The 16,303-nt window shown below is 40.5% G+C and overlaps 3 protein-coding genes across 3 annotated transcripts in view; 2 read left to right on the plus strand and 1 right to left on the minus strand.

Annotated features, from left to right (window-relative positions):
• LOC309693974 (immunoglobulin lambda-1 light chain-like) overlaps nt 1-16,303 on the minus strand; it is a 255,987-nt gene that overhangs the window by 207,671 nt on the left and 32,013 nt on the right. The window lies entirely within an intron of this gene.
• LOC309693966 (immunoglobulin lambda-1 light chain-like) overlaps nt 1-16,303 on the plus strand; it is a 99,729-nt gene that overhangs the window by 16,830 nt on the left and 66,596 nt on the right. The gene's annotated exons all lie outside the window — the stretch shown is intronic.
• On the plus strand, nt 470-3,262 carry LOC309694621 (uncharacterized protein). The gene is made up of 4 exons (XM_082514799.1): nt 470-752; nt 1,952-2,263; nt 2,396-2,470; nt 2,824-3,262. Exons 1-4 carry the CDS (start codon nt 623-625, stop codon nt 2,970-2,972), a joined length of 666 nt encoding a protein of 221 aa, XP_082370925.1. The 5' UTR covers nt 470-622; the 3' UTR covers nt 2,973-3,262.

Below are 16,303 nucleotides of genomic sequence, written 5' to 3' on the forward strand. Positions count from 1 at the left end.
AACCTGCAACTCAACTTTCACTGTTTCTTCTTTCAGATGCAGGCTCAGTGCTTGAGAGCAAAAATTAGATTTAAAAACTTTATTCAGTCTCGTTCTACATACAAACCTCATATCAAGAGGTCAGCAAGTACAGTGCAGCATCAGAGAGATTAATAATAACTCAGTATAAAATCCAGATTGGTGTAAAAAACACAGCAAGTGCAGAAAAGATGAGAGAAGGAGAAATGTTCAGTGCATCATGGGAATCTCCGAGCAGCCTAAGCCTATTGCAGCATAACAGAGGGAGGATTCAGGGTCACATGATCCAGTCCTAACTATATGCTTTAGCAAAAAGGATGATGTCATCCTGTATTGAGTGTAGACACAGCTAAATATAGAATGCTGACAAAGTTGACTGACTGCCATGAATAACTACATTTTAAGCAGACTAAACAGAAGCCTTTAAATTCCAGTTGCATTATTCATGTCAGGTGTTTCAGTCCAGACCTCAAATGTTGACCTGGATCAAAAATTCAGAATCAACTGAATCAGTTAATGAAGAATCCATGTGCATTAAAGAAAAGAGAAGAAGAGACAGTCATGTTGATATGAACATTAGAGAAACACATCATGGAGCTGAAATATGATCCTGCTTCCTCATTTGGACTCATTCACCTCAGCTGACACGTTCAGCAGCAGACAGGTTTTTGTAGCAGTCTGTCTCACTGTGGGAAACAGAATCTTTGGCTCTGGAACTAAACTCTATGTAACAGGTAAGAACAAAGAATTTTCCTTCTGTTGTTTTATTGTAGAAGCTGAAAATATTTTAAAAGCCAGCTTCTATTGTTACAGGTATTAGATGTTAGGTTTTCAAAAACTAAAATAGTAGAATTCATCTGCAGCCATTGTTACATAAGAAAAGCTCAATAATCTCTGAAAACATGTTGAAATCTCACCGAACAACTAAAGTTATTCTTTATTTCTGCAAATATTAGTGATGTTACAAATATTTAGGATTTGATCCTCTCAGTGATTCTGCTGGTTTTTAACACGAGATCATATTTGATGTTCAAATAAGTAGAAATAAATTTGTATATATAAGCTATGCTAAAGAGAAAATAGATAGCAGTTAATGGTGTGATTAAAAAATGTGATAACAAAAATTAGAATGAAATTGTTACGAGTCAGATTTGTTTGATGTGTGAGACTAAATTTCAAATGACAAGAAAAATGTTACCAGTAACTGCATCTTTGAAAAAATATGTACAGGTAAATAACATTTTCCCAAACTGTATCTCACATACAATATATGATGTAAAGTATGATCATTAGTTTATATTATTTAAAAAAGGTATTTAATTTTCATTCAAGTGTCTGAATAATTACATTTAAATGTGTGAAACAATTCATTCACACATTTAAAACATAATAAAATAAACAATAGATGTGCTGCTGTTGCAATTGTTGGAGTATAAAATACAAGAATTGTGAAATCTATATAACAAATGTTTAAAAACTCCGATGCAAAAATGTAAATTTCATTGTTGAAATTATGTTGTGAAAGAAATCATTTATTTTTGGAAAAAAACAAATTTCTGTTAGAATTTGTTTTGTTTTTTTTAGATGGGAAATCAAATTTAAATTGTATAAAAACAAATATCTATATACATTTACATGTGTGAGTCATATTTTGAAATAATATCAAGAAAATAAAAAAGAAGAAATACATTTTATTTCATGATATAAAATCATGCTGAGTGTTCCTCATGTGAGCCATGATGACATGAGGTGATGACTGTGTTTGATATGAAGCTGAATCCAGTGTATGTAGTGAACTTTGTGCTGATGAGTAGTTTAGTGATCAGAGTCCATGTAGTTTCCAGGATCAGACTGAATGCAGTGCAGTGCTGGAAGCTGCTGCTGACTGTGTGAATGTGTGTCTGTGCTGCTTGTTGCTGCTGTCAAACTTCAGATGAGCAGGTAGTGAAGCCCGTGGTGAGCGTGTACCCAGCAGCATCCAGAGCCCACCTGGAGGGGAACAGCTCCCTGCTGTGTGTGGCCTCAGCCATGTTTCCTCCTCTGGTCCAGTTCTCCTGGAAAAGACAGAAGAAGAACGGCGGAGAAGCGGAGGAGCTGCCCCCTGCTGAGGGAGAGCAGCTGGAGCTCAGAGAGGCGGGACGCACCATTGCCATCAGGATGGTTGATGGGAGCCATTCTGACACATATAAATACAGCTGCTGGGTGAAGCACGAGGGGGGCACAGTGGAGGCCCGAACACAACAAGGTAATGAAGGCTTGCTGACTGTGTTCAGCAGTGATTCAGCTTCATGTGGAGATGCTGTCAAAGAGAGCAGAGCAGCAGAGGACTGACATTTCTCACTGCAGCTCCAAACATTTGACTCCTTTTCTGTTTCAGAGCTTCCAGCTCCAGCAGCCTCCTGTCCTCCAGAGAGAGAGCCAGCAGACCTGCCAGCTCTGCAGCCAGCTGACTGTAAGATCACCTGCTGCCTCTCTGCATGGACAGCTCCAATGTCCAATGAGGCAGCTGGAACAAGTTTAGGCTCTTAAAGTTGCACTAATTGATCAAATCTTCATCCAACAAGCTCTGATAAAGCCACTGTACACTAGCTGCTCAGCACCAAACAGCAGACAGACCATAATATGTCAGAGATCAGTTTGTTAGCTGCTTGTGGAGTTCTTCTGCCCCCAAGTGGACACAAACACTACATCAATTCATCCACTTGAAGAAGAAGCTGTGACTGTTTCTATTTGGACTTTTTCTCCTTGATCTGAGAGGAATAACCCGACTGTCTGTCTGTCTCTTTGTGTCTGTCTGTCCTTCAGTGTCCTTCCAGTCTCAGTGCAGGGTGAAGCTGCTCTGCCTGCTGTACACAGTGCTGATAGTGAAGAGTCTGGTGTACTGCTGTGGACTCTCTCTGCTGATGATGCTCACAAACAAGGGAGCGTCCACCAACTGCACACATGCTGACTGACTGTTTCCTGCTCGCCTTTTCTCACCATCACATCTCATCAATTCATCTCATTCATCACTTTGATCACAAATGTTAGTTATGATGTGTTGAGCTTATTTTGCCTTTTTCTTCAACAGTTAGAAGATCGTCTGAAATAAATACATCTTTACATGTATTGTTGCTCTGAGTTAGAATTCTTTTTGTGCTTATTGTGACTTTTATTGTAGTAACAAAAACCATCAGGAATATTTTTATCACAAGTTTTTGTTTGATTTTCAAATGTCAAACAGTGTAGTTGTGTTTGTGTGAACAATAAAGATTTGAAGATGAAGAGTTTGATTCTACTTTCATTGTGTGATCAACAACAACCCGTGTGAGTGAAGCACAAACTGACTGTATCCAAACTTGCTCTCCTGCAGCAGACGGGCTGTGTGGGTTTCTGCTCTGCAGCCTCCACACCGTTAGCTGTGGCTTTCACTTTAATAACACAATGACAGTTACAAGCAGGAACTCTGCTTCAAGAATGATTCCAGGAAGGATCTGTGTTCTTCACCTGTGAGAGAAACAGCTCAAATCCTCAACTCACAGCTGACAAATGAACTTTAATGGAATCAAAGGAGAGACCATGAAGCCCCTGCAGTCTGCTCAGCTCCCATTTTATTACCTGAGCTGAGTTTTTCATTCTGGATATCACACACGTAAGAACAGATCAAGTCTGAACAGCAAATGTTGGAGAATCATTTTGAAGTCTTGCTAAATGTCGTTATTATTACAAAAACTACTGAATGATTCAGAAAATCCTTTCCAACAAGCAGAAATATGCAAACAAAGTAGAAACAAGGCAACATGAGTCATTCAGATGCAGATAACATATTCTCCTTATTGTGAAGAACACAGTCATGAAATCTTTCTGTGTGTCATTCATTGAGTTGAAGTGCCTAATAGAAGAGGAAGAGCAGCAATAATCAATGATAGCTGAGACATTGAGAACATGGCTGTATGCCTGCTATCATAACAGCAAACAAAGCACACAAACAGCAAACACACAATAATGTGCTCGCAGCTTGTTGTGTGTTGTGTCATTTTTGACATTTCATGAAGTCACAAAAATGTGTGCGACTCATTAAAGGAGTGTGTACGTGTCAGTCAGTGCTCTGTATTCATGTGTTCACCTCATTAAAGTCACTCAGACACTTTTCTCCTCCAAACTTACAGCACAGCTTCATATTTCACTGACTGATTCTTTGATTACATCCATTAAGGGTCACACAGTGAAATTAGTGCAAACTTACAAATGTGTTGCAACAATTTTGGCCTCCAAACTGAACTTTGAGACAAACAGTGAAGCTGTGAGCAAAAAGAGGCTCCAGTGTGTGTCATGGTGGAGGAAACTGTTGTATTCCCACATTCAAAACATGCTGATCTTATTGGATTTGTCCCTCAAAGTCTTTTTCCTCCTTTTTCTCTTCATCCAAATGTTCTAGCAGGCTGACTGTGAGTCCCTGTTGAACCTGTACAGCAGAAAGTAACAGCAGTCAGCGGCCTCCACTTGACTTCATGACTTCAACGCCTCGCACAGTCACTTTCACTTTCTTCCTTCTGTCTTTTAGTCCTAAAATGTAGAACAACACCAGATCCAAATATTTGTGTCCTTCACTCACATCTTCAAATGATCCCTTCCATATCAGAGATGATACAAAGGCAACATTTGTCTTATTTCTCTTTCAGGAATCAAAAAGTACTTTTGTACTGTTGTGTAAATGTGTGTGTAAAGGTGGATGACTGCCTGCTGCAGATGAAATCTAACCATGGCTACAAATAAATGAAGCTGACGTGAAACACAGCCCTGTTTTTATTACTGTTTATAGATATTAGAATTGATGATCATCATTTGAATGATTCTTAAAAAGGCTTTAATGAATCCTTCAGTCTGAAACCAACTTGGAACAAAACACATTAGAAGATGTGGGAAAGAACCACAGTGTGCACATATTTAAACACACAACAGAACCACAGTGTGCACATATTTAAACACACAACAGAACCACAGTGTGCACATATTTAAACACACAACAGAACCACAGTGTGCACATATTTAAACACACAACAGAACCACATGTTTGTTTCAAATAAGATTTTTACTCTAAATGTTGTTATATATGATTTTATGTTTTTTTAACTACTTTGAGTGCAATTGATGAACTTCTAAAATATTTAACCATATTATTTATTTTTAGATTTTTCTATTTATTTATAGTTTCATTATATTTAGTGTTTTCATCACAGCTGTTAAACCACAGGTAACAGTGTATTAGTAAATTCACAGCAACATGAATGTTTCTGAGTGTTTGTGCATCATGTGACCCAGATTTTTGGATCTGCTGTCAGATTGAAATGAAGACGATGAAACCACAGCAGCTTCAGCTGAGCTGTCAATCAGCAGCAGCAGTCTTATCTGTGGGCCGCAGGGGCTGATGGGAGCTTTACAACCCTCGGAGTATGTGGCAGGGACTAAACACGATCACAGACTTTAGAGGGGAAACCAGCACACCGCAGACCACGGCCTCTCTGTGTGAGGATCTAAACGTATTCTACGCTAGATTCGACACAGCGAACACCATGAGACCGGACAGTGTGCGCACCGCGGATGACGTCAGTGCGCACACTGTGTCTGAGGAGGATGTGCGGAGGTGCTTCAGGAAGGTGAACGCACGCAAAGCTACTGGTCCGGACGGGATTCCCGGCCGCGTCCTCAGGTCATGCGCGGCTCAGCTGGCTGGAGTGTTCACGCACATCTTCAACCTTTCCCTCTCTCTGTCTGTAGTCCCAGCCTGCTTCAAAATGGCCACCATCGTCCCTGTACCCAAATCCTCCACCATCTCCTCATTGAACGACTGGCGACCTGTAGCCCTGACCCCCATCGTAAGCAAATGCTTCGAGAAGCTGGTCAGGGACTTCATCTGCTCTGCACTACCCGACTCACTGGACCCTCTACAGTTTGCATACCGCCACAACAGGTCCACTGATGATGCCATAGCCCTGACACTACATACTGCCCTGTCACACCTGGAGAAGAGAGACACGTATGTGAGGATGCTGTTTGTAGATTACAGCTCAGCATTCAATACCATCGTTCCCTCGAAGCTGGACAGGAAACTGCAGGATCTAGGACTGAGCAGCTCCCTCTGCAGCTGGATCCTTAGCTTCCTGTCTGACAGACGCCAGGTGGTCAGACTGGGCAGCATCACCTCATCCCCCGTCACACTGAACACTGGTGCTCCACAGGGGTGTGTACTGAGCCCTCTCCTGTACTCACTCTACACCTACGACTGCACAGCCACTAACAGCTCCAACATCATTGTGAAGTTTGCGGACGACACTACAGTGGTGGGTCTTATCACCAACGGTGATGAGACGGCTTACAGGGAGGAGGTCAGCGCCCTGACCCACTGGTGTCAAGACAACCATCTCACCCTCAACGTCGCAAAGACAAAGGAGTTGATAGTGGACTTCCGGAGGTGCAGAGAAGTACACACCCCCATCACCATCAACGGCGCTGCTGTGGAGAGAGTGAGCAGCTTCCGCTTCCTTGGTGTACACCTGGCTGAGGATCTTACGTGGTCAGTACACACAAACAAAACAGTGAAGAAGGCGCAGCAGCGCCTCTTCTTTCTCAGGAGACTGAAAAGATTCGGCATGAGCCCCCGCATCCTCAGGACCTTCTATCACTGTGCCATTGAGAGCATCCTCACTGGATGCATCACCACCTGGTATGGCAACAGCACCGCCTACAACTGCAAAGCTCTCCAGCGAGTAGTGCGGTGCTCTGAACGGATAATTGGAGGTGAGCTTCCCTCCCTCCAAGACATCTACAGGAAGCGGTGCCTGAGGAAAGCGGGGAGGATCATCAAGGACTCCAGTCACCCCAGCCATAAACTGTTCAGACTGCTTCCATCAGGAAGGAGGTTCTGCAGCATCCGGTCCCGTACCAGCAGACTGAGAGACAGCTTCTTCCATCAGGCCATCAGACTGCTGAACACGTCATAGACACCTCAGCTTCACTACTGGAACTTCAACATTATGCACTCCACACTGTATATAAATGCCACTTGTTTTGCACATATTCAACTCTGTATATTTTATATATTTTATTATTATTATTATTATTTTTTTATTTTTTATTTTTTTTTATTATTTTTTTTTTTACTATTTAATTTGTAAAAATGTGTATACACACACACACACACACACACACACACACACACACACACACACGTAGGAAAATATTTAGTATACACATCCAGAAATGCATAGACTATTATATATTGTACATATATTTATTAGTTTCAGGTTGGCCATTCTTGTATTTTGCTCGTTTGTGTTGTTGTGTTTGCACATCTCTGTTGCTTGTGGGGCTCGCACACAAGAATTTCACTCGCATGTGCTGTGCCAGTGTGCCTGCACATGTGATGTGACAATAAAAGTGATTTGATTTGATTTGAGGACCTGTTAGAAACCACGTGGCCCTCGTTTGATCTCACAGCTCGTCCTTGTTTGGCCTCAGCTGCATCAGAGCGCCACTTCTCCCCAGGTTCACCAGAGGAAACACCACTGCACAAAATGCTTTGAGTGAGCCCTCATCTGGGACTCTCCTCAGCTCTTGCTGGGACAGTGGCGCAGCTGCCCCTCTGTGGGTCTTCCTTGGTCTCTTGTGTTCTGGGGGCCTCTGGATGTCTGGAGTTTTGATCTCCTCCATACCTGCTTCATACCCTGGAGGACGGGGCTGTGGCCCCCCCCCCACACTCCCTAGCAGATCGTTACATGGAGAAACCTTTGGAATACAAGCGCGCTGATCCACACAGGTATGCACACGGGTGTTCACTGCTCGTAGACTTAAATTACACCTTTCTTGGCTGCTACTTCGAAGCACATCTGTCCTGCGTGCTGCACAACAACATTGAATATTTAGTATTTACTGCTGTTTACACTTAGCTAGATTAATGCGATGGTGTTGTGTTTAGTATGTTGCTTTGTTTTTTTTGTCTTTTTTTGCTTGTTTTCTATTCTTCTCTCAACAGGTGATCCAGGAGATTTTTTATTTTTTTTCTCCCCCCCTTTCTCACTGTCCCTCTCCCCTTCTGTTTTTCCTTTCCTTCCTCTTTCTTTCTCCCATTCCTATCTCTCACTGATGTCTGTCCCGTCTGTAATATCTGAAAATAAAATATAATAAATAATAAAAACAAAGATCGACCAAATGGACCAATACGGCAATGCCACGAAGATCCATTTGGCAAAGTAAATCCATTGGGTATCCTTGTTGGTCTTCAGACAACAATTCTGATGGCTAAAGAACCAAATGGGACAGGCAAAAAAGAAAAAAGAAAAAAAAAAAACAATTTCACAAAACACCATCAGTTCAGATGGATGTTGAGCATCTTTCCATCTTTGTCTAATAATCATAAATATGTAAAATGTTTAATCAAAATGTGTCATTGATTAATCAGCTTAATTATTCAGACTAGTGCAATTTATACAAATAATATAATTGAAATAAAACATAATTATTATAATTAAGAGCAGCACAGAGAGACAAACTCAAACAAAGAACATTCATCAATTTGATGATTGAACCAGTGCTGAATATTTATTAAGTTCACCCACGCTGTGCTGTAAATTCTGTTGATATGAATATTAAGATTTAACCCTCATAATGTCCCGATTTCCACACACCTGTGGTCCTCAGGGTCACAAATGTCCCCACTTCATTTCAGTGTTTTTAAAGTATAAATTGTCGATCAATTCAGTGTAAAAAATACATGAAATGATCAGTTATTGTGATCATTGTTTCACAACCAGAGTCGGTCGCTTTAACAGATGATCACAGACGGCTTTATGTCAAAGTTAATGTAGGAAGCTGTTTTTAAACGACTTCAAGTTTTTTACTGGCAGCAAATAATCAGGTTTTCCTTTGGGCTCAAAAATGACCCCGTCTGCTTTGACTGTTTATAAATGAAAGGTATAAAATATCATCCATCTCTGTGTTTCAAGGTTTGATTCAACTTTATTCCAACTCATTGCCTGACATGTTTCTGTATGTTGGCATGGTAGGAACAGCAGGGCATGGGTCTGAGTGAAGGCAAACCTTCATGAGGACAAAGGCGTGTCCATATTTGACACAAGTGCAGGAGGACAAATTAGAAATTCGCTGAACTTTAGTGACGCTTTTAAAGAATCTGTCATTTTAAAATCTTAGATGCAAATATAAAATCTGATGAGATTTATTCCACAGATTTGTGTTTTATGTCAGGGTAAATAATCTATAACAAGTTAAGTGATTTACTATGAAGTGAAAAAGAGCAAATATGAAACAGATGTTGTCATGGAGGAGTGGACTCAGGCGCAGACAGAACTCAGACGCTCGATGGCGAAGAATTAAGTGAAGTTTGTTACAGGAGGTTCGGTGTGACGACAACGAGTGATGAAAACAAACATGAACTAAAGGCGAGAGCCTAAAAATCGGCTCTGAGGTAAATGACTAATTTACAAGGTATCAGGTATCACAGCACGCTGTGAGACGCTGTCAGCAGCACTGAAGGAAACACTGTGAACAGTGTTGAGACCACACCAGCCTCTCCCATCCTTTTGTCTTATAGAGATCACAGAGATGTTTCCAAATATTCCTGCTTTTGTACTGTTGTGTAAATGTGTGTGTAAAGGTGGATGACTGCCTGCTGCAGATGAAATCTAACCATGGCTACAAATAAATGAAGCTGACGTGAAACACAGCCCTGTTTTTATTACTGTTTATAGATATTAGAATTGATGATCATCATTTGAATGATTCTTAAAACCGTCGTCGATAAAACAGGACAATTAAAAATGAGATGCTGTGAATATTATTTATTCATTTTGATTCACAAAGATAAACATATTTTAAACACACAACCGAACCACATGTAAGTAAGTAAGTAAAACTTTATTTATAGAGCACCTTTCAAGATAAAAATCTCAAAGTGCTTCACAGAAGCTAAAACCTTAAAAAACAAAAAAAAGAAAAAAGAATTTGACTATAAATTATGTTTCATGAGATTTTATTCTTTTAAAGTCCTTTGTTTATAATTTATGAACTTTTAAATGATTTTTACAGAATATTATTTTTTATGTTTTTATTTTTCTTTATAGTTTCGTTATATTTAGTTTGTACGTTCAGAGTTTTCATCACAGCTGTTAAACCACAGATAACAGTGTGTGTTAGTAAATTCGCAGCAACATGAATGTTTCTGAGTGTTTGTGCATCATGTGACCCAGATTTTTGGATCTGCTGTCAGATTGAAATGAAGACGATGAAACCACAGCAGCTTCAGCTGAGCTGTCAATCAGCAGCAGCAGTCTTATCTGTGGGCCGCAGGGGCTGATGGGAGCTTTGAGGACCTGTTAGAAACCACGTGGCCCTCGTCTGATCTCACAGCTCGTCCTTGTTTGGCCTCAGCTGCATCAGAGCGCCACTTCTCCCCAGGTTCACCAGAGGAAACACCACTGCACAAAATGCTTTTCCTCCCAGCTGCTGCTCTGTGCTGTCTGTGTTCAGGTGAGTGTTTCCAGCCAATCAGGAGCCAACAAAGTCAACCTGTAACAAACACTGTCACACTAACCTTCATCTATCTGTCTGTGTCTCTACAGCACTGGTTACCATGGCAGCAGAACAGCTGATTCAGGACGATTTAACATTGACCAGGAGAGTTGGACAAAGTGTCTCCTTCAGCTGTGGAGGGACTGAACAGTGTAGCAGCAGCTATCGGTACTGGTACCAGAAGAAAGAAAATGAAACATTCAAAGTTATTCTGCGCATTTATACTAATGATGGCAGTGTTTATTCAGATTACGGTCACCCTCAGAAAAATGATTTCTCTGCTGAGATGAATCAGAACATCTTTGAATTGAAGATAGAGAAAGTTAAACCTGATCATTCAGCCTCCTACTACTGCACATGTAGGAAGAGAGCTCCCCACAGTGAGAAATGATCCCTGCAGCCTGAACAAAAACCAACAGATGAACAGATGTCAAACAGTGTCTGTGACAGGAAGAGAGCAGTAAACCACAGCCCAGCTTCACATGTTTCACCTCCATCTCAGAGTCACAAACATACTGAGCTCAGGGACCATTTTTATTTACTGCTGTCAGAAATTCAATTCGATTTATTTCTGTTTAAACAGATTTTTCATCCTGTTTTAAGACAGAAACAAGAGGAACAGATGACATCAAACTTCCAAATGTAAACAAATGTATCCTCAGTCCCACAAAAACATTTATTCAAAGTGAAAGAAAAACAGATTGTGTCAAACTGAGTCAAAGTCCATCCCTCATTCACAGTGTTAATGTTCTCTTCATGAAAACTCTTCCAGCAGCACTTGTTGTTTAACACCTTTCAGTACATTTAACCAGACACTTGGACTGATGTCAGGTCAGGATTTTGTCCTTCTAGCAGCGGCTCATTAGGACGCTGATGTTGTTGGACACATTTCCATCAGTTTCCTGTGGATGTTTATAGAGGATGAATCAGTCACGGTGCCTCATCTTTCTGTCACCTTCTTTTCTCTCTGATAGAAAAAAACTGATTTTGTATCTGAATATGTCAAATCTGGAATCACAGGACAAGATTTCTGCTCTCTGTTTGTGTTTCCTCACATTTGAGCAGCTTTGGCTGCTTAATTTCATTTCCAGCATCGCTGCTGAAGAAGAATCAGAGTCTGACTGGATCAAACACACAGATTTAACAGCAGAAAAAGTGATTCCATGTAAAACACTCTCGTTCACCAGTTTTAACTCACATAACTTCACATTTCCTCAAATTGAATCTTAGTCATTTAATCACAGGAAGTTTCTGGGATTTTGTTCCAGACTGTATATTTATTTATAGATTTTTCTCTACTGAATTTGTTTGAAATATTCAGGTTTAAAATCAGTCTGATGTATTCTTAATGAGTCTTGTTCACAAAGTTACATGTGCAGTACTCTGTACATCTTCCATCCTTAGAGATCAATAATATATGTTGACCAATACTCAGCAGACTGAACCAGGACTGGAAACCTGCTCATCATCTCATCTTTGAGGTCTCCATTTAAAAGCAGCAATGACTCAAAGGTAAATATTATACTGGATAATGTGTTAGTATATAAGACTTTGTCTTTTTTAACAAACAGCTCATCTATCAGCTGTCAGCAGAACTGTAGAACTTCAGATCCTGAAGTGTGTGAGGACAGAGAAGAGTCGGCTTTACTTCAGGTTTGATGGATAAACTTTCACAGTTTGTGATGATTCTGCTCTCTTTGTGATTTTAGGAGCTGCCCTCAGCACCACCCAGTGACATCACACACATCATCCTACATGTTCACTCTTTGTCAGTGGAAGCTGCAGCTGTTTGATTGATAAAGTTAAAGACAAGAAGTCAAAGGGATTAATCATCCATGTAACTGTGTCACTATATAGGAGCATAAATATTAACTCAGTTTGGTGTTTCAGAAAGCTGCTGATCTCAGATCTGCACAGCTTCTGTTTTAAACACTGAATGTCGTCAGCTGCATGAAGTGAGATTTTCTCTGACACAATTAAGTAAAACCTGATGAAGGTCAAAGGTCGTCACTTGTATGTTGAACTAAAAACTTGAATCTGGAATTCACTCACACTGTGTTTTGCCAATATTGTGTTTTTTACCATGAAGTCATTCAGAGTCCTTCATACCAGAGTAACCAGAAAGGATAATATATATTTTAAATATGTAACTTTCTACAGGACTGAATATAACATCATTATGTAAAAGTCCAGAGTCTCTGTGCTTCATCTGAGGATGATGTGAAAACTTCTAACATCACACAAAGTAAAGGTCTCTATCACACTGCTCATGAAATGCAGATTTGTCCATCTTCTATTTTGGGCGTCTAGTGGAGGTCTGAAGATTTCCCTCTGAGGAAGCTGCTGGTGAAGGTGGCGAGTTCTGCTTGATCCCTGCGGTGACCTTCAGTTCCTGATGTTTCTGAAATGACACATCAGGAGTCTTCCTCCGTGGGTCAACAGAAGCTGTGATAAATGAAAGGGAGGACATTTCTCAAACCTCTGGACCCAGGAAACCCAGCGTGGTCCTCATGGTCACGTTCACTTGTTGTTCCCCAGGGTGAATGTAGCTGTTGATAATGATGTGGACTTTGGACCCTGTTATTAAATGAAAAGAACAAATTACACTTCTATCAAACCTTTTGTCAGTGTGCTTTATTTCATTTAACTTTCCATGTTAGCAGGCTGTAGAGCGCTCTGTGTGAACTGAATCTAAAACTGTTTAAATCCATATCATTCAGATACTAACAGTAACTCTGGGTCTCTGTGGAGTCTGCTGCTGATGTCATCTCTGTCTAAAACAGGATAAGAAAAAATGAGACCTGTGGAATCATTGAAGCATAAAGACTACGGGAGTAACAGGTGTGCAGCATCGCTAGCTAGCAACAACCCTCTAATACCGTGTGGCTAATCTAGCTAATGATCGCTTACAGTTAGAATGACAGAGATGACATTTTGTATAAAAACTGCTAAAACTGTTTCACAGGTTGTTGATCCTGTCGTGTTCTTTGTGTGTTTGGCAGCCATCATGAAGCTGTACGTGTCCATCACTGCTGTCAGTGTGAGAGCAGGACTTCTGTGTATTCTGGCTATCAAACAGCTCTACAGAGCACACTGTTTGTTCTTTAAAACATTTATTTAATCACAGTTCAGTGGCCGTGATATCACCACTGTTCTCTGTAATTCCACTTCTAAATCACAGAATTTCACCTTGGATGTCAGGTTGTGTTTTTGTGCCAGCAAACATTTTAAAACTGTTCTGACTTCAGTTCTTCTCAGACTGAACCATCAGGAGGATTCATACCTGCAACACCTGGAACCAGTCAGCTGGAGGCAGCAGCAGTTTGTCTCAGAACAACTTTATGAACAAAAAAAAGTAATCTCAGAGAGATAGATACCAACCTCTCAACATGGATTCAAACCAATAACCTTCATCTGATCGACCTTTCAGGCTACACCTGTTATTTGTAGCTGTCCACTGTAACACAGCAGGCTGAAACTGACTCTGATCCACAAAGCAGGACCTCTGCTAACTGGAATGCAGCCGTCATTATCACACCTGTATTTTTCCTCCTGTGAACTAAAGACATCTGCTGTGGAAGAGGTCTGTCTGTGTCCCACATGTCTGTCTGTGACTCTCAGGTGCATCACTGTTTACAGGATCACAAGGATCCACCTGACAGCAAGAACACAGGAGATGGAGGCGAATCCATCAGCGAACCATTAAAGTCCTTCACAGTAATCTGCTTAAATGATCTTAATATATGCTGCTCAACAAATAAAGGGAACCCTTAAACAACACAATGTAACTCCAAGTGTTCCCTTTATGTTTTTGAGCAGTATATAACTTGGAATGTAATTCAGGAAACTTTGAGCAGCATTGTCACAGCCACACTGTGCTGCTAACTTTAAATGACTGTCAGGTGATTTGTGACAGAAGGACAGCAGCAGAGTGAAAGGAAGGTTTACAGGATGTTGGTGAGAGCTGCTGTGATGTCTGGTTTGGATCCTGTGGCTCTGATAAAAAGGCAGGAGGCCGAACGGAAGATGTTCAGACTTTCACTGGACAAGATTAGAAATGAGTTCATCAGAGACAAAGTCAGAGAGGCTGATATCCTAATCTTTCCTGGGAATAACACTCCAGGAAATATAAATCTAATAAACTAATAGTTCATAAAGGACACAGACTCATTACTGTAAGATTAATTTTAATAGTTTAACTGATAAATCAATAAATGCTGGAGCTGCAACATGTTAACATGTAGTTAACAGATTAAAATTGAGGCTCTCATATTAACAGCTAACTTTCTATACTGTGCTGATTTATTTGTCACAGTCTTGGTCATTTATTTTGAACTTTTTTGTGGAGGTTAAACTTTCTGTTATAAATTTACCTGTATGTGTATTTTAAATATGATCTGTGTCATTAAATGCAACAGTTTCAAATCCACCTTGAAGGCTGAGTTCTTGTTCTGAAAGATGAGGATGTGTAACTGTGACACTAGAAGAGGTGTGGATCTAATTCTCTGAACTTTCTCTAAACTTATATTTTATGTGACAGTAACTTTGTATTTTCTGTTAACAACACCAGGAGCCACTGGGATGATGTCCATTAGCTTGGATATTCTCTTCTGCCAAGACTTCTGCTGCCGTCCTTCCTCCATACCTGACAAAGACGACTGACTGTTGTGTTCTTTCTCAATCCAAGTGTCCACATTATTCAGCTCATCAACACAGAGATTTTTAAGGAGAACATCCCACAGATGATGTTCCCACATGCTGGGATTGTTGTGTGTGACCCTGGTTGGACATCCACAGAGAAAGGTGTGTGTTATTATCTTTATTATCATATCACCACCAACATCTGGTTTTTGTGATCATTAAAATCTTCTAAAGTGTTTCCGTTACAGTGAGAACATTTGCACTAATACTGAACCATTCATTAAAATCTTTTACATACAAAACATTTTTACGGAGCAGGTCGCTATGATCAGCCAGCAAGACGCTAAGCCGACCGGGAGACGAAGGCTGTCGTGAGGTGACCAAGGATCCATCCCAGAGCTGATTGGCCGCCCCACACTTTCCACAGAGGTGGAGGCCAACCCATGTTGAATTTGTAAGTCCATTGTCTGGGCAGCTGCTTGATGTCTCTGGTGTCTCTGCCAGAATTTCCAAAGGTGAATTTCTGGTATCCGATCATCTGAACTGCTCACAGGACTGCTGGAAACAGAACCTGAACATCTCTGAGGCTCCAATTTATGCTCTGACAAGTGCTCACTCACCCCACCTCTCCTCCCTCTGGTAGGTCGTCACCAATCACTGTGTTTACAGAAGATCAGCAGTTATTTTACTTACTACATTTATTATTTAACATATTGATCAGGATCATACTTTGATTATAACTGTGAATAGAAATAAAGATGATTTACTACGAGCACATGGGGAAAAAGCTCTTTTCTTACAGTGATGCCACAAATCTGGGTCTAACACATGAGGCTGGATGTTAAATTATTTTACCCGCAAAAAAGATGTGATGACAGGGGAAAGTGAAGGAGACTTCAGCCTCTCTGTCTCATTTCTTCCATCAGAAACTTTTTGTTTTTTTATTGAGCTGAGATCAGATTTGTGACGGTCACTCTGATAACTGGATGTTGTTTAAACCATTTTGCCAAAGTTTCTGTACAACTGTGTGTTTAAACTTCAAGTTCAGCTCTTGAAGCTCTTCAGCTGCTCATGTTGCAGA

Source organism: Aulonocara stuartgranti (genome assembly GCF_965226115.1).
Source record: "Aulonocara stuartgranti genome assembly, chromosome: 18".
Classification (NCBI taxonomy): domain Eukaryota; kingdom Metazoa; phylum Chordata; class Actinopteri; order Cichliformes; family Cichlidae; genus Aulonocara; species Aulonocara stuartgranti.

Excerpts from the sequence above, each read along its gene's own strand:
- LOC309694621 (XM_082514799.1), top strand. The coding sequence starts at position 623 with ATGATCCTGCTTCCTCATTTGGACTCATTCACCTCAGCTGACACGTTC. Across the intron at positions 753-1,951 it reads AACTAAACTCTATGTAACAG|ATGAGCAGGTAGTGAAGCCC; the intron begins GTAAGAACAAAG and ends GTCAAACTTCAG. Across the intron at positions 2,264-2,395 it reads GGAGGCCCGAACACAACAAG|AGCTTCCAGCTCCAGCAGCC; the intron begins GTAATGAAGGCT and ends TTTCTGTTTCAG.